Raw genomic sequence first — 27,740 nt, forward strand, 5'->3', positions numbered from 1 at the left:
TGAGGGTGGGGCACAAGCCTGCGTGAGTAGGTTAAACGTTGAGTTTTACAAGGGCACCACGGGGTGACCAAGCCCCTCCCCACCCAGCCCCTCCCTGCACGACAGACAATCCCCTGTGGGCTGGTGTAACCAGGAGGTTCCTACCAGTCAAAATCCAACATGCTAACCTGTTATTTTGGGAGGGGAAAGTGGTAACGTTTAATTTTTTAATGCGAAATTGTCCTAAAATTACTAAACCATATAAACACTGCACACCTTGAGTTATATATAACATTACAAATTAACCAATATACATTTTGGCACAAGCCAGGAGTCAACAAGAAGGCAGAAGGGAGTCCAAAATGACACAGCAAATATATTCACAAGAAAACTTTAATTGCAACTGGAAATAACACATGGCACTAAAGGTGCAACGAACAATGCAAGACATCTGCAGTGACGCAAACTACATCGTCCCCATAAAGGTCCCGCAGCACGGAGGGTTTGGGAGGGGTGCATTCGCCACCAATTTGACACGCTCGGACAGATTTTGTTGCAAATAACCGGCTCGCCGTTCAAGCAGAAAAACGCGATTGTTTCGGTATCGCGTGTATGCTGGGATGGTGGCGGGGTTAGATCTACAGGCCAACACGTTGTGGCATCGTTTTCGAGTGAAGTCTGGGTATTAAAAACCAGGAGCCTGTGACTGGGTGGCGGCTCAGGTGACAGCGCCAAGCCCTCACCACTGATAGCCTGGGCTTGAATTCAGGCAGGCCGCAAGCGATTTTAACGGGTGCCTTTCGTGCAGTGAAGTCTATGGTCTCAGCCCGTTGACCAATCACTGCACAAAGTCCAATATAGCGTCAAATTTTGTTCCACACTCAATTTGGCTACATTCAAGCGGCGTCACATTACTCTCCCGTGCAGAGAAAGTGTTACCCCCCTCTTGTGTGTGCAACAGTGGTCACTTCAGGGAATCTCAGAGGTTGCTGTGGTATCCACATCTGTCAGCCGTTCTGCAACAACGGTGGCACTGCTTTGAAAAATCCAAGTGGATGCTTCGTGTCTCGTGACGCGAAACCCAAAAGCAGCAATGGGGATAAAAATGTGGGAAAGCTTCGCAACAAAAGCGGTGCGAACGTGAACGGGGCCGACTTGGATGGCACGCTCACAACACTCACGTGATACTCCTCCACGTCCAACGAGTGACACGACGAGACAGACGTGGCAACAGAGAAGCATCGATTAACGGATAAATAAAATAGGCAATCTACAACTTCTCAGGTGCACCTAAAAAAAACAGTAAGTAATGATTCGACGATAAGTTCGTATGTGCAGCAACAGCTTTAAGGGCGGTCGACGCTGCCGTTCACTGCAGTAGATAACGCGAGGAAAAACGGGGAACAGACTCGGAACAACAGAGCAGGCGACGGGAACCACGGGCGACACCCGAGTGGAGGCCGCGTCAACTAGAGATTGCACATGAGAGAAAGACGGCGTGGGAGTAAAAACGGGAGAGTGGTGTTGCTCTTTATCCTTCCTGGCAAAGGATCCGGACAGACACTGCTAAAAAAAAACAATCCAGCAGCGGCACGCGTCACAGCGCGAGTCGCGCCAACGATTGGCCGCTTGCGAACTTCGACGCAGCCGTCACTGCGAGTCACGGCCGGCAACGACGGCATTCCGCTAAACTAAGCGGCACAATTAGCGGTTCCTGAAACCGGCCGGCGAGTCAAACACACCGGAACGGTGCACGACGTGGAGAAGCGAACTTGCGATCTGCATAATCCGGTGAGGGCGTGGCTAACCGCTGAACTCGCCCAACACTCAACAGAACCCCCCAAGATGGACAGTACAACGCATTTGGCTAATCGGCATGAGCGCGAGGCTGCGATCGTGGCACAAACATTCACTGCTAAGTAAACTGCTCCGAAGACGCGGCTGCAACAAGCGCAAGTGCGCAGAAGGAATTTGTAATGCTCAGCAGCAGCGGCAGCACCCACAAAAATCTGCCTCCCGCATCGCCCTTGGCAACAGAGGATCTCGGCGGCGACTGGACCGCGGATGAGAATGGGAATTAACAATTGGCAACGCGTCAGTGCTTTACACGACGACGGCAAAGCGCTGCTCCGCCGGTCGGTCGCAACGGTACCACCAGTCGGTAAGCTTCACTGGACGGGTGGCTGTGGTGAGACAGGGTGGAGAGGATGAAGTATGGAGGGGGTTTCTTAGCGAGGGAAGCGAGAGAGATGGCGGGGGAGGAGAGCTCTTCCGTCGGTTTAGAACTAAAGGCACCGCCAGCAAAGGCGTTGCCAAATCCTGAAAGCGGCCAACCCAACCGAGTCACTAGATAGACCATCTTAAAGCTGTCAAGAATATCACAGGACAATTTACCAAGCATCACACATCGTAAACCGATACAGGATCCTTAAACCATACCAATAGCCATGTAACTAGACAATTTAGCAAGCGTTACACGAAGTAAACGGATCATTATTTCTTCATACGTCACTGGAATCACTCCTATATGTGTGTATCTGCATCACATCCTCGGCCCAGAAAAATTCGCTGAATGTCGCTCGTCACCTTCACATTTTTCCCACTTGGTGGCGACAAAATCGCAAATTTGACGACAGAACCAAGACGGAGGCTTCTCAAACTCAAACCGGCCAAGCCAACCGGTTTACCCCGTATTCTTGAACAGGGAAATAAGAGTTCTCAGGTCCATACGGCGTACAACCGTTTCGTTACAGGCAAACAATATATGTTCGTCTATTTGTTTGTGTTTCTCCCTTGCGATGGGACTTTGTAAGATAAGCATTGAGATTTATAAGGGCACGGAGTGACCAATAAGTTCTGAATTGGTCAGTAATAAGGTCGGGCACCGAGAAGGGGTCGACAGGTATGCAAACTCCAACCCCTCGTGCCTCTCCCCGGGCCCGGTTTGAATGTCAACTTTTTCAAGGACGCGTAGTAAGACTTCATTACCACCACTTGATACAGATTTTTTTTGCTGTGACAGTTTCACCTGAAGACGGAAGCTTGTGTTGCCTCCGAAACTTCCTGATTTTATTGTTTTTATTTTTTACCAATTTTAATTTCATTTTTTACCTATGTGACTTTACCGAAAGAACTAAGAGTATGAATCCTTGCAGTCACGAAAGCTTCAAATCTAGAATTCATTATCACCACTACTTAAGGCTGTAGAGGTGAACACTAACACGGGATTCGGCGAGAAAGGTTTGAAGGATGCGAAGGTTAAATCTACCGCATATGGATCCGTGGTGTCACCTGCTTCTCAGCATCTCCCGCACTGCTTCACAGCAAGTGTGGGTGAGAAGACAGAGGGAGACACGCAGACTCCAAGACGCCTGCCCCTTGTGATAGGCATGTAAAGATTCACCGCCCCAGGTGATTCGATGGATGGTGATGCTGCGTACCAATTGGCATGGGTTTTAACAACAAATCCGTGCCTTTTGTTTCGTACTTAAACACCTCGTTGCATTCTCTATTTTTTCCCAGTCTCCTTTTCAGTTTCACTCGCTTCCATTTGCATAAACGTAAGAGCAGACCATTCGCATGAATTGTAAATAATCCAATCTCGTGCAGACGAGTGGATGCTTGTATAGCGGGCGCAACCATTACGTTTTAATTTATAAATCATTACCCGCCCACGTTAGTACGTGGGTCCACTCCAACAGCCGCTCTCCTTCCAACCCTCGCTGGTTTTTCGCCCGGCAGTAAAAGCGCAAAAATGCACAGAAGAAAAATAACAGCAGCACACGTTTGGCGAGACGCGCCACCACTGTCCCACACGCTGCTGCCACGAGATTAAATTAGCGACACTGTCAGGAGCGGCCTTTATTGGAAGGGGGGAGTGGAGTCTGAGTGATAGCGGAGCAGGTACCGTCATGAGGTTTTTTTTGTTTCATCCAAGGCGGAGGAGCGAAGGACAGGAGGACACGAGATCCTCATTCACCTCTTTCTCCACCCCACTCCCCCGCCCGGTATCTGCAGAACGAGGGCCACCCGGCCACCTCCCCCCACCCCCTCTCCTCCGTCTGCCGTTGTCGCCCCGTGCCCTCACTTCTTCACGCACTTTTGCCACGCCAGGCCCCCGCAGGCCGCCGACACGATGAAGTAGATGATGACCTGGGCGAAGAGGATAAAAAAAAACAGCGTCAAGAGGGGGTCACAGCATCAAAACTCAGCTCGGCAACCCGTCTAGGAACAACAACAACAACAGTTCATACGCGAGTAAAAACAAAAACACGGAAGTCGTTAAGAAGCGTAGGAGGTGCACGCTTGCAATTACACCAAGGTGCAGGTCGCGAGGACAGATGGGTTAGGGAACGCACGCGAGTTAAAGATTTCGTATTGACTGTGAAGGAAAAAAAAGGGCGCTTGGGGCAAGATGCATCGCTGGCAGGAGCGTCGGCCGGTGGCCGAGATGCAGGGGTAGCTCAAGGAGGGAACATACTGTTGTATATGTTGGGTGTGAAAATTTTGATGTGTTGTATGCGTGCGTGGGTGAAATTATTATGTTGTATATGTGGGTTATGAATATTCAGTGAAAATAATAATAATCAATCGAAATTTGGCCAAAGGTGTAATTATCCGGACATACTTTAATCCATGTAATTACGCACATTTAATTATGCCAATTCGAGAGGTAATTGTAGTAATTATGCGAGTGGGTGTAATTATGATAATGCAAGTCGTTATGATAACCAGACCCCGCCTCGGTGACGAGGGTGGGTTATCGATCGGAATAAGGCAATTAATCGTATGCAGTTATGCAGGTGTGGTGTAAGTATACAAGATTAACTTAGATTAACTCGGCATCGTTGTCTAGGTTCGTCTCATTCTCGCTTATTTAGGTCCCCGGTTCGCCCCGTTATCGCTTTAACATTTACTGAGTATGTGTTAGTGTGTTTATTAAGGTCACCAAGTTCAGATCTCAACGCAGAAGCAGATCTTATGCATAGTTCAGGAAAGAATCACACAACCACTTCTGTATTAATCAATTTATTACTAATTCAACCTCAACTATGATATAGTATGCGAACTCTCAATCCCGGAACGTCAACACGGCATCAATACAGTATCATCAATGATTGTCTGATTTCACTTGACAACGGCACATGGATCCCGCGTAACGCGATGGTTGTTAGTGAGAGAGAGTCGTTAAAACATGCAAATACTATGCTAAGAAAACCTTAACGTTAATGAATGATTATACTTGAAAGATTATACGGCGATAAAACACAATCAAAAACAGTTATTATTCTTAAAGGCACCAATCTCAACAGATACATCGGCAGGTTATCTGACAACAGAATGCTCGGAGTAAAGGCCTGCAACGGCGCTCCTTTTCCGAAGATCTGCTGGGAATTTAAGCGATTAAGAGTACAGTCCACTAAATATTAAAGATAATACTCTTACAAATGACGGATGGCCATCACTCGGTCTCGAGTTTTTCTTCACAGCCACGGATGGCTTATGGGTTCGAGTGGGTTTGAGTGGTAAGAGTTGTCTTCAATAGTCAGTGTTCGGAGTCGGTTCTTTATGTCAAACAGACGCCAGGTGGTCGTGTGGTGAGGGGGCGGTGCGCGTCATACGTATTAGTCGCTCCTCTGTCGCCGTGGTGAATTTGGTTCGGATGTCCGTTGACACGCTGTCGTAATTCGGAACCCGGTCGGTAGGTGGCGCCCACAGCTCGCTCGCAGCGTCGTCGCCAAACCGCGATTCTCGCGGCAGCAGGGAAACCGCCGACTCGGCAGAGGTTGGCTGTCGCGGCCGAGTTGAGCTGTCAAGCGGGTCTTGCCCGCCTGCAGAGGAGATGGGGAGCCGCTTGAGTCGAGCCCCGAGAGCCGTCTGAACTCGGCTGAGTCCCAGAAGCTGAAGAGTCGAGCCGACCCGTTAGTCGCAGCTCGGCTGGTGAGTTCGACCCTCTTGGTCGAACTCGGCTGATGAGTCGAGCCGACCCTTCCGGTCGAGCTCGCTCCGGAGCCGACCCACTGGTCGAACTCGTGATGAGTTGACTCCTGGTCGAACTGGTTTCCAATGCTCAGAGTCCTTTCTTTTATGCCGAAAAATCCCTTTGGGTCCTGCCCACAAGGCGGTGTTTCCTTTTGATTTACTGTGTCAGGATCTGTCCGTGTGTATGTGTGTTCATGTGTGTGTCAGTACGTCCGTGTCCTTGTGTGCATCACCCATGGTATTTTCCGTTGTCATACTCCCTCCATAAAATCCATGAGCAAACAATCAGATGTTACAAATTGCCTCGAAGTCGTCTCTCTGTCTGGGTGCAATATTATCTCTTGTCTGGCCTCCTTCATGAACCAAAACACAGACGTTACAAATCGTCTCACAGGCGGGTCTGTCCGTGTTGCACGACCTGGAGGGAGGGGCACACTCCCTCCGATCCTCACAGCACACAGACATGGTTAAAAAGTTTTAAATTAACACTTGTCCCTTACCATTTCCCAGTTATGATTCTGTATGTAGCCTAAGGTGTGTCGTTTCCCATCGTGGTGCTTGACCCAAGTGGAGGTGCCTCCCCGAGCACATACACACTCCCATCCCGCGCTGCGGGGATACAAAGACGGCCGGGATCTCCCTTTCTCTCCGACCCTGGGTTTAACATCGCTCTTTATTATGTACTTTATTTCGACCTGGTGGTGATTTATCCCGCTATCCTGGCTTTTCATAAGTTTTACTTTTGTCTTTCATGCATAGGCTTATTATTATTAATTTATTTCCGATATCTTAGGTTAAGGGGTAAGTTTCTTGATCCTAGGAATTCGTATTCCTTGGTGTCTGCATGGTTATATAAGCGGAATATAGTTGACGGTGAATAGCGTTAACATTGATGTTATGTACGATATTATGTATTGTGATGTCTTTAACTTAACTTGTTGGTCAGGCTTCACTGACATGAAGTTGCATTTCATAGCCTCGCAGGTTTTTGCCTCACTCTGTCTCTGCTCGCCGTTGTTGTTGCTGTCCAGCTGACGCCGTTAACTCAAGGCCTCATTAATTTCCGTCACTCCTTGTAGGTGAGGGCGGTTGTACCTTGGAGTCAGTTCTGGTTTTTGTCTGCTTGCTTTTTCTGATGTCCCCTGACCCCGGGAGTTGTCATTCCTACTTTATGGCCTGTCGAAGCCCGACTCGCTGTTGCTGGCTGTGTGTTGTTCCCGGCTTTTCGCTTACGTTTGCAGTTCGCCGTGCTCTTAATTTCCTTCCCTCTTCAACCTTATATCGACTATTCGCTCCTGTCTGGGTGCGATTCAATTTTGACTTAGGAAGGTTCTGATTGTCATATGCTTTGGGTCGAGTTGTATTTTAAAGTATGGAAATAACATTTCATATTGACTTAATGATGGTGATGGTTCAGTAGGCGTAACTTGTGGCCTGGTTTAATTGGAGTGGGTGTGAATATCGATAACTTTAGCCTACCCTGTTGTTAAATTCTGACTTTAATGTTACTTTAAGAGCAATACAGAATACTTGAGCTTTTCGACTTAACTAGGCGAACGCGAACTCCTGGTAACCTCCGCAGCCTTGTTATTCAGCTGAGTCTGCATCCTTGATATACAACGCTCTTATTCGTCTCACTGTGGTCATCCAACCTTCTTAACTTCAGGTCAAAGGCCCCCTCACGTTCAGCCGCGCAGGGTTGTTAATCAGCTCCCTCCCCTGTGCACACAGCGTTGCTGACCCACTTCATTTGACCACTCACCCTGGATTTAATAATTTAATTCCTTAAAACCATGCAGGATGGTTGGCTTTTTGCCTTAATTATGTCTGGCTGACTCTCCCACTGTCTCTGCCGCCTGCACGGGTGACATATGCCCGTTCATCAGGCCCCCTCCTTCCTTGAAGCAAGGTTGCAAATTCTGTCATCCTAGCCCTCCTCCAGTTCATTACTTAACAACACCTGGTGTTTTGCAGTTTGCTGCTTTTTGGGGTGTTTTTATTCATTATATATCAATGATGATAATATATAAAAATATCAAGTTTGGAAGAAGGGTTAGGATACAACATTCCGCCCTTTTAAAAATGGCCAGTGGTCAAATGGCCACGGGTTATTTTTAAAAAAATGTATACCCTTCTTCCATCATGAACCATCGATTGTCCTCAAGTTTTGCTGCTATTTCCTTACAACGCGCGCGTACGTGTCACAACTTAACATGGTTATATGTGACAAGAGAGAGGAGGAAAAAAAAAAAAATTCTAAAGGAAGGTAACACGATAAGGGAGGGAGAAATTATTCTATTGACTACGTGTTATAGGAGATATCGTTAAAAATATAGTTTCTACGGTTATTCTTGGGTGGCATCATCAGGCCTTGGCTCCCTTCTAGCTTGGCAAGGTACGTTAGCAGGAGCGTGAGCAGGAGGGCTGCCATTTCCTGGAAAACATGTTACATATTATCGTAGTGTGATATGCCCATTAGTTTAGTTCCCCAGAGATTGGTGTTTTATTCTGAGTTAATTTTTTTATGTCCTAAGGTTAAGTGTACTATGCACTTAAGCTTCCTGGAATTCGTATTCTTTATTTTTTATTTTTTTTGGAAGGTCGTGTAGGTAGGAAACATATAATAATAGAAAAAAAAAATATTATTGTTTGTTGGTTAATTATCTTTGTTAAGTTTCTACTTCTCGGTACGGAAAACGTTAAGAAACGCGAAGTTTCAACCGTTATTTATTCTGCCCTTATCTGTATCTCTAGATGTCTTGGGAGGCTAGTCCATACATCTTTTGTCCATTTGGATGTCCATGACCTCTTTGTGACTGAACTCTCAACACTTTAACCGCCCTCCATGTTTCATGGATTCCTGGTGTTCTTGTGAGGAGAAGTGAGTTGTTTTCATTAATTAATTAAAAAAGGTATATATATATAAAAATTAAAAAAAATTATTATATTTTTTTGAATTGTTCTTAATAAAAAAAAATAGACACAACAATCCGCCCGTTTGAAAATTATCATCAGGGGTCGATTTGGCCACTGGCGAATTTTCAAACCACGTAAATGCCCCTTTCTTTTGTGTTATGAATCTATAAGCCGCCCTCACTCTCGGCGGTTATTCTTACGACGCGCGCATATGCATCACCATCGTAACATGGTTACTTTGAAATAAGCGCAAAAAAAAAATAAAACACCACGTTAAACATCGGTACTAATCCATAACGCATTCCTTCCAAAGCGCATGTATCACAATCTTAACAAGATTACATTTGAAATAACAAAAAAAAAAATACCACAAAACTTGAACATCGATATCACCAGTTACATGGTTCTCATCCCTCATAACTCCGACGGATATTAATTTTTCCCTGTTTTTGTTAAATCCTGGGAAACGCTATGTAGCGGTTTCGAACGCATTTTTGCGTTATTTCCCTCCTGTTACATCCTGGCAATCTTTTTACCAAGTTCTGAGTGTCTGGTTTACCACTTATCACTTTGATCATTCGATCACGGTTTTCCGGTTCGTTTTTGTAATTTCCCCTCTCACTCTCTCGCGTCGTGGGAGTGTGTGGTGTAAAATTGTGCTGCACATAATCGGAATTCGCGCACACAACCAACTTCTGTACTCCGTCATCACTGGCATTCGCTCTCTCTGCGATTACATGCACATTTGCCGAGTCAGTGTGTCGATTTAATTCTGTCCCTCGTAATGTTGCCCTCTTTGTTTTTACGAGTGTGTTGGATTCCAACACCATTCCCGATACGTCATAGACATTCGTCTCCATTTTAGCACTCCGATCCACATAAATTTTGGTTTCCCTTGGATATTTTCCATTCAAAGGCTCATGCCTGCGCTCCTCAGGGCGTGTCCCTGCTGTCGGTTTTTGTACTGTCCGATCACGCTTCAATGCAACCCTGTCCTTGTATTCAATCCGCGCGTCATTTACGGGAGTACTGTCCACGTTTCTGCCCGCCCTGTGACTTGCTGCCTGCCTGTATTCCTCATTGAGCTTCGGGTTTAATACCTCGACAGGTGGGACGCGTGTTGGCCGCTTGCTCGCGCTCACTGTGGGTAGTTCATCATGTCTTTGGACCGCATTCTGTGTTATTCCTCTATTCCCTCCTGGTATAGCCGGTGGAGGAATTGGTCGGAATTGGATCGATTGTGTTTGACCTCCCATCCTGCGATTACTCTGAATGTTCGCATCCATACCTCCGCGGTCTGTGTAACACCTTCCCGCTGGATGGTTATCTCGCCATCTCTGTGCGTAATTTTGGCCTCGTGTGTGTCGTGGGATGGGGTGTTGATATGGTTCTGTTCTGAACCTCCCCCCCCTACGATTCTCCTGCATGTTCGGCTTTATGCCGCTCTCATTCTCGTGCCAACCTCTCTCTGGGTTATTTTGCCATGTGTGCGTGCGTGTTTGCTCCGCCCTGCATTGTGGGACTGCTCGGTGATTTTTATTCCTCTCTGAGAGGCTGGGTTCTTTATCCCTCTCCCTGTGTTCTGGATCCGAATTATGATTCTTAGCTCTGTATAACCATGCCATGTACGCCTTGCTCTCTATGCGGCGTAAGGATGCGGTTTCTGGATTCACAACCATTCTCACCCTTTCGGTAATCTCTGGGCTCAAGGATTCAAAAAACATAATTTTGAACATTTTATCTCCTTCGTGGTATTGATTCACATCGCCTGCGTAATACGCTCTTTTAAATTGTACGAGGTAGTCACGTGGATCTTGGTCCATGCCCTGGGTCATCGATTTTACAGCATAAAACCCCTCAGTGAGTGTCGAATATTCTCCAAACTTCCGAATCACTGCCAGGCTCAGTTGTTTAAAATCATTTCTAACCTTGTGTGGTAGTGACTTTACCCATGTAATAGAATCTTTATTTAAGCTTCGTTTCAACAAACTCGCTTTTTCATCCCGTCTCATCAGCCCTCTAATCATTGCCTCCTCTTCCACTGTCGCGATATGTGTGTGGATATCCATGGACTTATTGTGGGGGTCAAAATCGGGAATTCTGACTAGAGCCTTGTCCATCAATTTAAGGGTTTTACTGGTGAATAGGTATTCCGAAAGTTGGTCGCCGTCAGCGTCATCATCAAACAAGTTATCATCAGGCAATCTGTCACTTTTATCTGTTCTGTGTGGGGCGTGATTAAGCGGTGTGCATTTTCTGTGTGCGTGCCCAGTGCCGTGTCGCTCGTGTTGCCATTTCCCTTCAGTTTTTGCCTCTGCCCTTAGCGGAGCACGTCCCGTCAACTTTACTTTAACATTTTGCTTCCCTCTATCTGTGAAGTTGTCAATCTCACATGTTTTTGTTTGCATATGTATCTCTCCATCCCTTCTCTCGAATGAGTGTGATTTAATGTTACTTCCATATTTATTCTGTGGATCCACGTCTGTGAGTTCCGCTGGTGTCGCGAGCCCTGATTTCTCCTCCCTTACGATGGTGTGAGGACATTTTTCCTCGTTTATTAGAGACGATTTATCTCCCGTTTCCTTTCCAAATTTCCCTTTATTCCACCATCCCTGTCTGTATGCCTGTGTGAGGAGGAATGAGTCCTGTCCTGCCTTTCCTGTAGTTTTTGCATCGTGTTCGCCTTTGTTACATTTTATCCAGTCAATTAGTTTCCCCCGAGGTGTGTTCGTGTTATCGATACAGCTCCCTCCCCATATGTCTCTCTGACTGTACTGCTTTGTAACAGATTGGTCGTTACGTTTTAACACAAGTTCCCCATACCCCGTCACCCATTCAAAAATTATTCTTAATCCTATCATCTCAAGTGGCAGGAGTTACTTTGACATTCCTTTTCAGAGTACTTATACACAATTGTATCACAGGATGCGTCAGTTCAACTCGAGCAAATAATTTCAGCCCAGCTGTCTTTGTTATACTCTGCTACTCTGGTATTTCCCTTCAGAGCGCGTTTTGTTTTGTTTTACGCCCGTTTACAATCACAAGGCAACGTCAGTTCACAACACTTTGATTAACACAACAGTGATTCGTTCCTGAATTCATGCATAAACTGTCTGCGAGAAATCCCGGACCCGAGCCCCCATTATGTTGTATATGTTGGGTGTGAAAATTTTGATGTGTTGTATGCGTGCGTGGGTGAAATTATTATGTTGTATATGTGGGTTATGAATATTCAGTGAAAATAATAATAATCAATCGAAATTTGGCCAAAGGTGTAATTATCCGGACATACTTTAATCCATGTAATTACGCACATTTAATTATGCCAATTCGAGAGGTAATTGTAGTAATTATGCGAGTGGGTGTAATTATGATAATGCAAGTCGTTATGATAACCAGACCCCGCCTCGGTGACGAGGGTGGGTTATCGATCGGAATAAGGCAATTAATCGTATGCAGTTATGCAGGTGTGGTGTAAGTATACAAGATTAACTTAGATTAACTCGGCATCGTTGTCTAGGTTCGTCTCATTCTCGCTTATTTAGGTCCCCGGTTCGCCCCGTTATCGCTTTAACATTTACTGAGTATGTGTTAGTGTGTTTATTAAGGTCACCAAGTTCAGATCTCAACGCAGAAGCAGATCTTATGCATAGTTCAGGAAAGAATCACACAACCACTTCTGTATTAATCAATTTATTACTAATTCAACCTCAACTATGATATAGTATGCGAACTCTCAATCCCGGAACGTCAACACGGCATCAATACAGTATCATCAATGATTGTCTGATTTCACTTGACAACGGCACATGGATCCCGCGTAACGCGATGGTTGTTAGTGAGAGAGAGTCGTTAAAACATGCAAATACTATGCTAAGAAAACCTTAACGTTAATGAATGATTATACTTGAAAGATTATACGGCGATAAAACACAATCAAAAACAGTTATTATTCTTAAAGGCACCAATCTCAACAGATACATCGGCAGGTTATCTGACAACAGAATGCTCGGAGTAAAGGCCTGCAACGGCGCTCCTTTTCCGAAGATCTGCTGGGAATTTAAGCGATTAAGAGTACAGTCCACTAAATATTAAAGATAATACTCTTACAAATGACGGATGGCCATCACTCGGTCTCGAGTTTTTCTTCACAGCCACGGATGGCTTATGGGTTCGAGTGGGTTTGAGTGGTAAGAGTTGTCTTCAATAGTCAGTGTTCGGAGTCGGTTCTTTATGTCAAACAGACGCCAGGTGGTCGTGTGGTGAGGGGGCGGTGCGCGTCATACGTATTAGTCGCTCCTCTGTCGCCGTGGTGAATTTGGTTCGGATGTCCGTTGACACGCTGTCGTAATTCGGAACCCGGTCGGTAGGTGGCGCCCACAGCTCGCTCGCAGCGTCGTCGCCAAACCGCGATTCTCGCGGCAGCAGGGAAACCGCCGACTCGGCAGAGGTTGGCTGTCGCGGCCGAGTTGAGCTGTCAAGCGGGTCTTGCCCGCCTGCAGAGGAGATGGGGAGCCGCTTGAGTCGAGCCCCGAGAGCCGTCTGAACTCGGCTGAGTCCCAGAAGCTGAAGAGTCGAGCCGACCCGTTAGTCGCAGCTCGGCTGGTGAGTTCGACCCTCTTGGTCGAACTCGGCTGATGAGTCGAGCCGACCCTTCCGGTCGAGCTCGCTCCGGAGCCGACCCACTGGTCGAACTCGTGATGAGTTGACTCCTGGTCGAACTGGTTTCCAATGCTCAGAGTCCTTTCTTTTATGCCGAAAAATCCCTTTGGGTCCTGCCCACAAGGCGGTGTTTCCTTTTGATTTACTGTGTCAGGATCTGTCCGTGTGTATGTGTGTTCATGTGTGTGTCAGTACGTCCGTGTCCTTGTGTGCATCACCCATGGTATTTTCCGTTGTCATACTCCCTCCATAAAATCCATGAGCAAACAATCAGATGTTACAAATTGCCTCGAAGTCGTCTCTCTGTCTGGGTGCAATATTATCTCTTGTCTGGCCTCCTTCATGAACCAAAACACAGACGTTACAAATCGTCTCACAGGCGGGTCTGTCCGTGTTGCACGACCTGGAGGGAGGGGCACACTCCCTCCGATCCTCACAGCACACAGACATGGTTAAAAAGTTTTAAATTAACACTTGTCCCTTACCATTTCCCAGTTATGATTCTGTATGTAGCCTAAGGTGTGTCGTTTCCCATCGTGGTGCTTGACCCAAGTGGAGGTGCCTCCCCGAGCACATACACACTCCCATCCCGCGCTGCGGGGATACAAAGACGGCCGGGATCTCCCTTTCTCTCCGACCCTGGGTTTAACATCGCTCTTTATTATGTACTTTATTTCGACCTGGTGGTGATTTATCCCGCTATCCTGGCTTTTCATAAGTTTTACTTTTGTCTTTCATGCATAGGCTTATTATTATTAATTTATTTCCGATATCTTAGGTTAAGGGGTAAGTTTCTTGATCCTAGGAATTCGTATTCCTTGGTGTCTGCATGGTTATATAAGCGGAATATAGTTGACGGTGAATAGCGTTAACATTGATGTTATGTACGATATTATGTATTGTGATGTCTTTAACTTAACTTGTTGGTCAGGCTTCACTGACATGAAGTTGCATTTCATAGCCTCGCAGGTTTTTGCCTCACTCTGTCTCTGCTCGCCGTTGTTGTTGCTGTCCAGCTGACGCCGTTAACTCAAGGCCTCATTAATTTCCGTCACTCCTTGTAGGTGAGGGCGGTTGTACCTTGGAGTCAGTTCTGGTTTTTGTCTGCTTGCTTTTTCTGATGTCCCCTGACCCCGGGAGTTGTCATTCCTACTTTATGGCCTGTCGAAGCCCGACTCGCTGTTGCTGGCTGTGTGTTGTTCCCGGCTTTTCGCTTACGTTTGCAGTTCGCCGTGCTCTTAATTTCCTTCCCTCTTCAACCTTATATCGACTATTCGCTCCTGTCTGGGTGCGATTCAATTTTGACTTAGGAAGGTTCTGATTGTCATATGCTTTGGGTCGAGTTGTATTTTAAAGTATGGAAATAACATTTCATATTGACTTAATGATGGTGATGGTTCAGTAGGCGTAACTTGTGGCCTGGTTTAATTGGAGTGGGTGTGAATATCGATAACTTTAGCCTACCCTGTTGTTAAATTCTGACTTTAATGTTACTTTAAGAGCAATACAGAATACTTGAGCTTTTCGACTTAACTAGGCGAACGCGAACTCCTGGTAACCTCCGCAGCCTTGTTATTCAGCTGAGTCTGCATCCTTGATATACAACGCTCTTATTCGTCTCACTGTGGTCATCCAACCTTCTTAACTTCAGGTCAAAGGCCCCCTCACGTTCAGCCGCGCAGGGTTGTTAATCAGCTCCCTCCCCTGTGCACACAGCGTTGCTGACCCACTTCATTTGACCACTCACCCTGGATTTAATAATTTAATTCCTTAAAACCATGCAGGATGGTTGGCTTTTTGCCTTAATTATGTCTGGCTGACTCTCCCACTGTCTCTGCCGCCTGCACGGGTGACATATGCCCGTTCATCAGGCCCCCTCCTTCCTTGAAGCAAGGTTGCAAATTCTGTCATCCTAGCCCTCCTCCAGTTCATTACTTAACAACACCTGGTGTTTTGCAGTTTGCTGCTTTTTGGGGTGTTTTTATTCATTATATATCAATGATGATAATATATAAAAATATCAAGTTTGGAAGAAGGGTTAGGATACAACAATACCCTCAAGGACATCCACCTCGGGAACTCACGAGAAGGAACTACTGGACATCCGTGAGAAAGAGCTTCATAGCTCATCGGATTCCTCCAGTACAAATAAAGACACCGAACTAGATGGATCGTTCACACTGCAGGACAATGGCTTGTGAAGGCCTTCATCCAGCAGTGGATGGATCGTGGTCGCTGCTGATGCTGTTAATGATGCCGATGTTGACAATGTAAACCTCAAATGAGCTTTAAGACGTCTGTCAGAAGAATGCTGCTTGGCGTGCGTTGGACACTTCCTCGTTCTTGCACGCGTAATGAAACTGGCAAGACCCATAAAGACACGTCACCAGCAGGGACGATGGCTGGCACGAGGAAGCTGAAGAATTATTTTTAAACAACACCTAAAACGACGACATCAAAACGAGCGGTGTCACGCGGCCGGCGTCGCTACTCACAATGGCCACAATGGCCAGCAAGAGCGTCAGCTTGAGGTTCTTCATGCACATGGCACGCGCGAGGTTCCGGCTGGAGCGTTTGAACGTCACCGACTGAAAACGTGCAGACCGGGAGAGGGGGGGGGGAGGAGACGTTAATAACGTACGGAGCACAGGAAACGGGCTTCTCATTGTTCTCGTCAGCACAATCGTCAGTTACGTGAAAGTCATGCTCGTGTCATCACCGTTGTCGTGATTATCGATCGCCATCATCATCAGTAGCGTATGAAAGTCACAAGTTTTGTAAATAGAGATTGTAGTTGTCTACTTCACCATCATCACACCATCGACACAAAATGTATAAGTATTCTAATAATCCACAGCAGCAACATCATCAGAAGTGTCATCATCAACGTCAGCATTACCATTATCAGCAGGACAACCATCACAAGTGTTCTCAGAAAATTAATGAACATCCTAAAATCCATCATCATTAAAACCATCATCAGTATCGTTATTGATGCCATCACCACAATCATGATCATGTTCACCAGTATCATGATTATCACTACCGCCATCAGACACGTAAAAAACACCTTCCAGGTCACATAAAACCACTGGCGATCATTGGTATCATCAACCTCCGCATTTTCATCGCATCACCCATCATCATCATATCATCAATACCACCATCCTGTCAAAATCATAACCGTCACGACCACCACCACATAATATATTCTTGAAAACGCAATTCCCAACATCTGAATGTGCAGCCTGTGCTCTGAATAAGCAGGATGGTGACGTGCAAGAATGCCGCGGGTTACAAAAGAGCGATTGAGGCTCCGCACTGCACGCCGTGTCGCATGCGGAATGTTTACACTTCGAGTGCGTAGAGACTTTGTAAGCGATGCGGAAGCCACTGCCGCTTGCACGGATATGTATTTGTTTTGTAGACTCGGGAAAAGATAGTGGACAAAAAAATCCCTGCTCTATAGTTGACACACTCACGAATGGATGGACCAGACATAACAGCTCACAGGGGAGATACGAGGTGCATCACAGATTAACAGATGCTCATGGACATCACAGCACCTCCGACGTTCAGACATAGCAGAGGCACTCACAGAGATCACATATGTTCACAGACATCACAGCTCACAGATGTTCAAACATATCATGTACAGCTTAAGACGTCGCAAATGCTCAGTCACACAAGACAACAAATGGCATTCTCCACTAAAACCGCGGTGACATCAACACAGCTCGTGACAAGCAAAGTCTGATTTAAATGCCACGTTATGTGTCCAAGGCGTTGCCCACAGGAGGTCACGGGGCAGACCCAGGCGGTATGGACTAAATGTCTTAGATTACTGGTGGATGCACATAATCTATTTTTATTTTATCAGGTAAGGCCCACTTATCTGTATAGCTCTTTTACATAGCTGACATGGTCACAAATGATAGCTCAAAGAAGCGGCTTATCACGTGCAAATGTATAACAGCGAAATACTTTCAAAGCACATTTCTTAATGCGGAAGGAAAAATCGGAGGACCCGAAGAAAAATCCACGCGACCACGGGTAGAAAGACACGCAAACCACAAATATACTCGGCATTGGCGTCAGCATGGAAGCCACGACCTCCCGAGGGAGTTAACATCTCGCCACCTTTAACGTCTTACCACAGTGTCCAAGGCTTGCCCACAGGTCACGGGGCAGACCGAGGCAGTATGGACTAAATGGCTGAGATGATGCACATAACGCGCGTTTCCCACCGTGCCACTGGTGGCTGTGGTTTGGCTGCCCAGCGATCGCACATGAAGCTCGAAGCACAGCTGTGACCGAGTTACAGGGGGTCTGTCGCTCCGTCCTTCGCGCAACGACGCCGCGGGGATCGGGACTTCCCTGTGGACTCACCGAATCCACGAGGTTCTCCGTTTTGTCAATCAGCAGCTCCAGCTTCTCGCCCCGATCAGCGATCAGGTCTGGGGAAAGAAGAGAAAAAATAAACCACGTGGCTCGGGGGAGAGCCACTGCACGCGACGCGGCACTCGCGTCAAAACCCCAGAGGTCAGACGCTCCGAGCCGGCACCGCTCAGGCCAGGAGCCGAAATCCTGATTTAAAGCCGATCTTGATTAAAGCGTGTGTAAGTGTTATCGGCCTAGTTAACAATTATTGCAGAAAAAAATGACGTTGAAGTTGAGTTTTCCACTTAGTGTGGATAAATGTGGTCGTTTACGACAGCTGTTAAATACGTTTCTTAGTTGTGCAATATTCCTTATCGATGCTTTTGTTTTGTTGTTGTTGCTGTGCTCACGCAGCACACACGGATCTTCCGTGTAAAATAGCCCGGCAACTGGATAAACGGGACCATCCATGCAACGTAAAAATGTTTAACTCAAAACTCAATAAATGCAAATTCATCCTCCGATGACTTAAAACGTTTCAATGGAATACATATTTTTACCCGTCATTATATTCTATGAGCCCAGCAACAGGAGCTTGATTCCTCGTTCACGGCTAACATCAGTGGCAAGTGACATCTGAACCAGTCGTGGACACCCCCCCACCGCATCCGCCAACCTACACGACAAGCGTGGCGAATTATGGCCAAACAACGCCCACAACCGGACATGGCAACGGGGCGGCCTTAATCTGCACGTTGACAACGTTTGTTACATTGCAGAACCGAAAGCGGGAAGTACTGCAACTGGGAAGTGAACGCAAGCGGTGCCGCTCACCGATATTCTTCACCATGATACCCTTGAGCTCGTCCACCTGCCCTTGCACCTGTGACAGTCGCTCCGTGCTCTTCTCCTCCGAGAAGTGGCGCTGCGGAGGGACGGGGTGGGGAGGGGGGTGTGGTACGTAAGAGATGGAACTACAATGGGAAGCGCCGCGAGAGACGGGGAGAACAACGGGGGGCGAGACGGAGGCAACAGACGGCGAGACAGTTTGGGTGAAGTGGTTGGGCGTGAGTATTTTGGAGCGAGGAGCTTCAGGTGTGGAGGTTTGGGGGCAAGTGCATTGAGGAGACTAGGGTATGGACTACTCCGTGGGCTGGAGTGTCAGAATCAGAATGTTCATTCATCCTGGAGGAATCCGATGCGCTACAAAGTTCTTTTTCACAGATGTCCAGCAGCGGCAGGTAAAAAACTTACAACAACAAACAATGCAAAACAGCGATCGGAGTGCCAAGTATAGGAAAGGAATTTACTCAAAGTAAATACAAGTCCACATTGCAAGGAGTGTGGAAACCAGGATGGGAAGGCGAAGTCGTTGGGGTGTGGAGGCTTAGGCGAGGAGGAGGCGAGGGTTAACAGATGTTTGTGTGAGGACGTCGAGGGACGTGCCCGCTCACCATCTGTGCCCCGAGCACGGAGGAGAACTCGCTGTTCATGGAGTAGGGGAGCGCGGTCTGTGCCCGCGACCCGTACGTCGTCTGGAAGCGACGCGTCACCTCGCCCAGGAACGCAAACGCCTTCGAGCGCTCAAAGTCCTGAGGGGGAACGAGGACCGTGTGGCTCGGTAACACGGCAACATGACAGGGTCACACGTCACGGCAACACAAAACACGTTGGGACGATACGATGCTCCACAGCAACATATGGCGACAAGACGACACAAAGCAACAAAGCACGGCGGACACGAGCACGACGATACGGCAACGCGACAAAGCACCACGATGCGGCAATGGCAACACGACGCGGCAACGCGTAGCCAAAAGGCAACAAGAACAATCAACACTAACAGGCAACCCAAGGTGGAAAAATAAGGCAACAACATGACATGGCACCGCGAGGCAATGCAAGTCACACGGCAGGAGCAACACAAGGAACCAGAAACCAATGACACAACCAACGCACATCAACCAGACAATACAAGACACCATGACTCCACAAGAACACACGACAACACAGCACAACTCCACAAGGTAGAACAAATTAAACTCAAGGCAACACAATGCCAACAAGGCAGGGCAACAAGGGACAGCAACGCAAAGCAACACGACACTCCGAGACAGAGAAGCACACCACAAAAACATGACTTCAGTTCAACATTCTCGAGAAAAAACAAACATTGGCTGTGCGAGCACCTACATCGTCCGTGATGCACAGGTACACGATTCTGTCTTGGGAGATGTAGTGGAAGAGATAGCTGAAACACAAAGAGTTAATCTTACAACTGCCGTAAGCGATAACCACAGTCATAAACGCAGCTATAAGACTTGTGATGAATTTTGCTGGACCAACGACCGTGTCTAACCATATAGGCTACTGCAGGAGACCCAAGATGAGGCTTGTGCCGCTACCCTGAGTGATGCAGGAACACCAACTATGGCACTTGGGCCCTGTGGCTCCTCGCTTCCCCTTGGCCGATCCTGCCCACCAGGGCCTCCGAGCAAGAGAACCTCGTGGGAGGAGGAGACTGAGGGAGGGGGCAGCCACAACCTCGTGGCTGCATCAGATCGGTCATTACCGTGGAGACTGGGGGAGAGGAAGGGGGCTCTCGCTAGGGAGCTTTGCCCAGAGGGACCCTAGGGGTTGCAGAGGGACTGTGGATGCTGCTATGCGCCGCCATCTCAGTGTATGCTCCCACATCTGCCTCGATGACTTGCCATTCCAGGTCAGGAAACATTAACCGCATTTTTCTTTCCTCATGGGTTAGAAGCTGCAACCCAAATGCACAGAGCTCTTATCTTGTCGATACACACCTAGGTTGTGTGTCCTGCGCGAGTTTGAATCTGGTATCACACTCCAGCAACATCACTGCATTGACCGATCCATTCAAAATATTGGAGCAGTCGCGACAGAGTGATAATTCGTGAATTCCACAATGACGTGCCCAATTACAGATTGAAGATTTGTTTGAGCGAGCTCTTGCTCACTCATCAAGCTCATGAATGATTCCCCGATCCCCATTTCTCACCATAACAATTAATACTTTGGTTGAAACGTCTCCATTGCAGACAGACCTTGGCGAGTCTAAACGGTCTCCCCATCTGGTTATAAATAGAGTTCAATCACGAACTGCATCCCTGGTCTCCGCGCCTCTCAAAGGAGACACGTGGAGACACCCACCTGCCGTGCGAGTACGTCAGCTTGGCATTCTCGGGCGAGATCTTGGCGAGCACCTGCTCCGCCACCTCCACAAAGTTCCCGCTGAAGTTGGCATGCTTTGCAAGGATGGTGGTGCCTCGCGCCACCACGGAGAAGAGGATGGCCATGGCACCGGCTCCCGTCTAGGCGGCCCGCAACTCTCCCGGCTCCTGCCATCCACGAGAGAGCACGACGTTGGTACCAGCAGCAGGTGGAATCGGGACAGGACACCAACACGAACTGCAATACTCCGATCCCTCCACTGGCACCCAATCCAAATCCAGATCAATTGGAAGATCACGCCCACCGTCTGCCAAGATCCTCTACGGATCCATAAAATAGTTTTTTTTAAATCGCGTAAATATAAATGTTGTTAAACCCGCCACCACCCAACACAGCCAATTAGTAAGCGTTTTCACATAAAAAGAACGTGACGTTTCGCCAGTAATTACAACTAGCTTCATCAGGCGACTGCCAGATCGTCTACGGACTCGCCCCTGCCTACAAGCACTCTCCCACCTTTACCATCTCGTGTGACGCTGCTTGCCTCTACGAAATGTCATACACCTCTTCCCTCAATCTTTTGTAGTGTCTTAAGATATGACCACATTTAGAGACTCAAAAACATGAGTTCCTCGAACACATACATCACTTACTCTTTGGTTCTTTCGGTAAAGTCACGTATAAAGATAAAATAATAAATTAAATACTAGCATACAACGTTTCGATTGCAACACAAGTCCTTACTTACTAAGAACTCCTATCATTTTTCATTGCTGGAGGGGTTGCCCCCCCTACCTGAAAATCCTGACTCCGCCATTGCCTGATGAGATCAGGGATATTTCAGGTCCCCATAAAAAAATTGCATTTATTGCTCAATGGGTTTTACCTGTGTCAAATTAAAGCCATAAAAAACTTTAGGGGTGATTGGGTCAGAGGCTCATCAAACGCCTCAATTTGTTCAGCTTCTGTAAACTTTCACCGAGTTTGGCAAATGTTTTACAGGAGAGTCCTGCAGTGGGTCGCGAGGTATTTGGAGACAAACGCATACAAGGGGATAATGCTTAAAGATCAGCAGTTGGATTTACAAACACATTTGCTGTACTGCCCTAGCAACCTTGCAGCCTGAGGGATTTAGGCCACACATCTCTTAACTGATCCACCCTTGCTTCCACAGCGCTGGATCATGCACCGCCAATTTGTGTTGTATTAGTGTATCGGTGCAGGTGTAGTGACATCGGGGATGTCACTGTATGGTGCCGGCCCGAAAGGGTCATGCCGTTCGATGTTCCTACATCGTGGACAGCACCGTGTGGGTGGCTGTGTGTAATACAAGCCCTAGCGGGGCTTGGCGAGCACTGGGATAGTGCGGGCACCACGCACAGCGTGTGGTGGGGACTCCCCCGAGGGGGAGGGGGTGAGTGTCAGCCCAGGGGCAGGGTTGCCCCGGGCCGTGCCACTCTGGTTGACCCCGTAGACACGTGATCTGGAATGCCCATACAGGGGGCCCCAGGTGGGGGGGACTCGTGGGGACCACGTGTCCGGAGAGAGAGCTCTTGAGAAGGATGGAGGGGGAACAAGAATGTTCGAGAAGGTGGGCGGGCTGAGGGCAGAGCAGCCCCGACCGTAGAGGGATAGAAGGCGGGTCCCTGAGAGGGACCGGGGTCGCTGCATTCTACAAGCTGGAAGCTCAACATCTACAAGCTGGAAGCTCAACATCTACAAGCTGGAAGCTCAACGTCTCAAGTTGCAGCTCTCCGTCTTACGAGGCAACCACGTGGTTGGAGACCCGAGTGAGGGATCGACCCTTCGTAGCAGTAACTCGCTGTAGTCTGGTAAAGGGGCAGTTACCCCTTTGTGTTACAATGTTAGAAATAAAAGTGTTGCCTCTAGAAGTGTAATGCGGGCGTAAAGGGCTTGGCGGATGTGACGTCATGTGGGGGAGGAGTCAGGGTCACGTGAGAGGGAGATGGTATAGCGGTGAGACAGGAAGAGATCGGGGCAGTCGGGCGAGGGAAGAGTGGAGACCGCGTTGGGTGGTCGCCGTGCCCTCAGCCTGGTGGCTGAGGGGCTCGGTGACAGCGCCAGCCAGCGGGATGGAAGAGAGTTGGTTGGAGACTGGACGAGGGTGAGGCCACGGAGGGCGAAAGCTGGGAGCAGCGACAGCAGCCGGAGAGGCTGCGTGTGGGAGACAGCAGCGAGGCTGCTAGGGGCTACAGCAGCCGGGGGCTGCAGAGCAAGAGGGCTACGGGAGCGACAGCAGCCGGAGGGGCTGCGTGTGGGGGAACAGCAGCAAGGCTGCTAAGGAGCTACGGGAGCGACGGAGACCAACAGCTGGGCTGTTGGCGGTGACGGGAGCGACAGCGAAGTCGGCACCGTGTGGAAGGAGCCAGATAAAGGACAGCCGTGTGGGAAACAGAAACGAACCCGAATAAAGGACACCAGACCAGATACTGTGGTCGAGTCCATTTATTACAGAAGGAACAACGTCTCCGACTCAGTTAGACCCACTACACATGCACTTGCTACAAATATACCAACATGGGGGAAACTACCGTATTGTGATTGTATCACTTCAGCGTATGCCAATTAATAATGCAGAAAAGCTTGATCGATTCTCAAGATAATTTTAAGGGTCCTGCATTAGAATATTTAGCCACCACTATAACAATTTCAACTCATAACGTGCATGGTATCCACTCTTAAACAGAGAGAATGCCTCAGAGACACGAAGAATCAAAGGCGAGCGAAAAAAGAAGTCAAGCGATAAGCCGGCGGCAAATTCTGCTCCAAGCTCTGCAGTCCTCATATATTAAGGTGTAATCATCCAATAATGAGTTTTGCATGTGGGAGTAATGCGGAGCAGCCAGAGAAAACCCATGCGTGGCATACGAGGGGGCAACTCCACCCATTGCATAGAGATAGATGGTGTTCACGTTTGCTGTACCGCATTCTGTTGACAAGCTAGGTTATGACAGTTTAATGCCCACGGGAAGGGAGTTTCACAACATGTGTGACCCACCAAACCTTACTTCGACGGTGCTGGATTACAGGCATGTGCCACCACCACCTGGCTATATAGTATTGTTTATTGCTGGCCGCTTGATGTTTTTGGCCCTGTGCTCTGCAATTGTGTTTTAAAACAATACACTATGGGTACATGGCACTTGCTACTGCCATATTTGTGCCTCGTAGGTAAATAACCCGGCCGACACGGGTACGAATCCGGCCGAGGGTTGTGGCAGAGGCTGTTTCACTGTTGGCACACGCTACCAAATTCCCGGCTACAGGCAAGCCGGCAACCTGAGTTAAGTGCCGATGAACAAGTTCTTAAAATGTGCGAGGAAATCAAGAGTATTACCTGGAGAAAACCCCCCAGAGCAGTAACTCGAAGTGTATATTATCGACTTTAAACTTTCGTGACTGCAGGAATTCATATTCTTTTGTTTTTTCGGTAAAGTCATGTAGATAGAAAAAAATTAAAATACCCACGACGTTTCGATCGCAACACAAGCGGTCGTCATCAGAAAAAGGGGAGGTTAGCCTCCAAAGGCAAACTGTTTATCAAGGTTTAGGGATGGGCATAGTCCAAGTGTGTCAGCAGCATGAGCGGCTAATGTTAATGTAGGAGAAGACAACGGGGGAGAGAGAGGGGGGGGGGTAGAGATAGGGAGAGAGAGGAAGTAAATACAAAGCCATTTTGTAAACTTTTCTTTGTACATCTCAAGTCTGCTAATCCTTAATCGTAACACAGACACAACACAATAACCACAGTCACAACAGCTACCACGGTTGGGTTGAAAATGATTAACCCTAACGCAAGCTGAAGACGATGCCACTGACCCAATTAACAAATGCAACAGCAACGCCCTTCGTAGCACTACACATATAATACCCGTACACATAATCCAAGCAATTTCCATAATCACCACATCAGTCGCCGCTAATCAGTATTCGTGCTAATGCGTTCGCGGCATCATGTCACGAACCCAACATAGGCGCTGGGTAGGGACTATCTAATCAAAAGACAACTTTTTTTCTATTTAAAGCGTTCGTGACTGCAGGGATTCATATGCTTGGTTCTTTCGGTAAAGTCACGTAGAAGGGAAATACAAATAAAACAATACAATTCTCACGACGTTTCGATTGAAACACAAGCAATCATCATCAGGTGTGAAAACCACAGCAAGAAAATTTGAAAAACCGCCACTTTTTTCAAATTTTCTTGCTGTGGTTTTCACGCCTGATGATTGCTTGTGTTGCAATCGAAACGTCGTGAGAATGCTATTGTTTTATTTTTATCATGTTATTATTTTCCTTCTACGTGACTTTACCGAAAGAACCAAGAATACAAAAGACAACTGTTAGCCACTCATCATCATCTTGCAGGCCGATCCATGTGTAAAGCCACACCGCAGATGTATGCCTCTCCTCGTGCTCCCCCTACCCTTCTTGACAATCGTGAATCGGTGTTCAGCTGCCATTAACAGCCAAAGCCACTGGTGGATATTCCACATTCCTATGACTGGGATACACCCATCCAAAGGCGAACAATTGCCACACCACAAAATCGCACTCATTCCATCAGCCTCGAATGGCTGAGGGCAGTGTTGATAAAGATAGCAATCATGAAATACAGCGATGGGGTTTGATCACCAGCTGTTGTGTTTCGGTCTATCCATCGCTGGGTGGAAGGCCGCACACGCCACCGTCATTTCACGGTCCGGTGCTAAAACTAAACTATATATTTTTTTACCAGGTAAGGTCCACTAAGCTACATCGCTCTGTTTCAGAAGCGAACCAGACACAAATGAAAGCTCAACTTAGTGGCTTATCGCGTGGAATTTTACAGCAGCCAAATACTCGAAACGCGTGTTGAGGAGTCCTAATGTGGATGGTGAAAACCGAGGGACTCTCGAGAAAAATCCACGCTACCATGTGGGGGGAGAGAGACACACAAACTACAAATACACAGCTGGCGTCTGGGTCGGAATCGAACCCACGACCTCCTGGCGAGGTAGTTAACATCTCCTAGCCACCGTAATGATGATGCGAGACAAATTCTCAAATATTCAACAGGCATCGTCAGGGTGGGGATCGAACCCACGACCTCCTGTGTACCAGGCGAGGTGGTTAACATCTCAGACGAGGTAATTAACATCTCGCCACCGTGCTGCTCCCATCCGCTCCTACACGTGCACGGATTTCACCGCTCCGTCTCTGCGATGGTCGTCCTCTTGGACGAGTCCTTTCCTTTGGCTGCCATTCGCCAACATACTCTTAGGTTTTTTCGGTAAAGTCACGTAGGTAAAAAAATTATAGAAATAAAATAAAAATAAATTAAAATACAATAATAAATTAAAATTTATCGATTTCTTATTATTTTATTTCTTTATTCTTTACCTACGTGACTTTATCGAAAAAACCTCAGAGTATGAATCCTTGCAGTCACGAAAGCTTCAAATCTAGAATTTCGTCAACATTCTCGCCCCATCGGCTATCAACAACTAGCCACGATGTTTCCTGCCCGAGCAAATGTACTTTCAAGTCAACGCGACGTCTCTAACTTGCGCGTGTCCTCCGCTCGATATGTAATTCCGAACGTGCAACTCTTCGTGTTTCTCTGTGCACTTCTGAGCTTTTAGTTCTCTTGACTAGTACGTTCCGAAATTTAAACAATCCTTCAGCTTAAATCAAGCGTTCGAAATACACGCAGCTGCCTACCAGCGCAGCGAACTTCACACCGTAATCATAACGCAACAGCTGCTGGTGTGAAAGAACGTCGTTTAAGCACAGCTTAACGTCATTGTAAAACAAAATTACAACAGTTTATAACAATTAAGAAACAGGCCGAAGCAGGACCTAGTCCCTTGCCTAGCGCCAAATCGCGGTTCCCTTCCGCCACACCCCGTGGCCAAACAAGGCCGCACCGATGCCTGCCCCGGGGCGTCACCAGGTGGGGGTGGGGTGGGTGGAAAAGAGGAAATATCTTCACCTGAGGCGTTCAAATCGTGGCTGAAGGGCAGAGGCGACGGCCTAGGTGCGAGCTGCGAGGGCGGCTGAGGCTAAAGTGTTGAGTTTAAATTAAATCTGCGCAAGATTTCGCTTCCGCTCCTGGCGCGATGAGACAGCTGATCGGTCATGTGAGTGTCACGAGGTGCGGATTGGGTTCTTGGTGATCACGTGGTACGGTTGCCCTCCCCCTCACCGCCCCCCACCTTCCCTCGCCCCCCCACCTCTCCTCACCGCCCCCACCTCCCTCCCCCACCGTTCCCTTCCACCGCCCCCCACCTCCACCGCCCCCCCCCCCCTTTAAAGAAAACAAATATGTAGGTGAAGTTTTGTGAAATGACCCTTATTAAATTTAGCACCCATTTAAATATGTACTTCCAGCAAGTGTGGAGAGGCAGAGTACATGCGGCAGGTACTGTGTGCGTATTTAGTTTGGTACACACTCCGCACTTAGGGGCCGTCCATAAATGACGTCACGCACCTAGGAGGGGGGGCAGACATTTGTGACGAGGGGGGGGGGGTGAGAAATGTGACGTCACATCAAAATGCGCAACTTTAAATAAATGTAGAATTGTTATAACAACACTAATTGTTATAACCACAGTCCTACAACATCA

General features: G+C 47.7%; 1 protein-coding gene across 1 annotated transcript; it reads right to left on the bottom strand.

Annotated features, from left to right (window-relative positions):
- Positions 1–3,039: 3,039 nt before the first annotated feature.
- Positions 3,040–27,285, bottom strand: VAMP7 (vesicle associated membrane protein 7). Its single transcript, XM_078602855.1, has 8 exons — positions 27,107–27,285; positions 21,094–21,281; positions 20,113–20,170; positions 19,374–19,511; positions 18,754–18,844; positions 17,929–17,996; positions 16,035–16,127; positions 3,040–4,131 (listed from the first exon to the last, which is right to left on the bottom strand). The coding sequence occupies exons 2-8, from the start codon at positions 21,237–21,239 to the stop codon at positions 4,063–4,065; spliced, it is 663 nt and encodes a 220-aa protein (XP_078458981.1). The 5' UTR covers positions 21,240–21,281; positions 27,107–27,285; the 3' UTR covers positions 3,040–4,062.
- Positions 27,286–27,740: the final 455 nt, after the last annotated feature.

The sequence above is a fragment of the Lampetra planeri genome, chromosome 19, assembly GCF_965212315.1.
Source record: "Lampetra planeri chromosome 19, kcLamPlan1.2.h2, whole genome shotgun sequence".
NCBI lineage: Eukaryota > Metazoa > Chordata > Hyperoartia > Petromyzontiformes > Petromyzontidae > Lampetra > Lampetra planeri.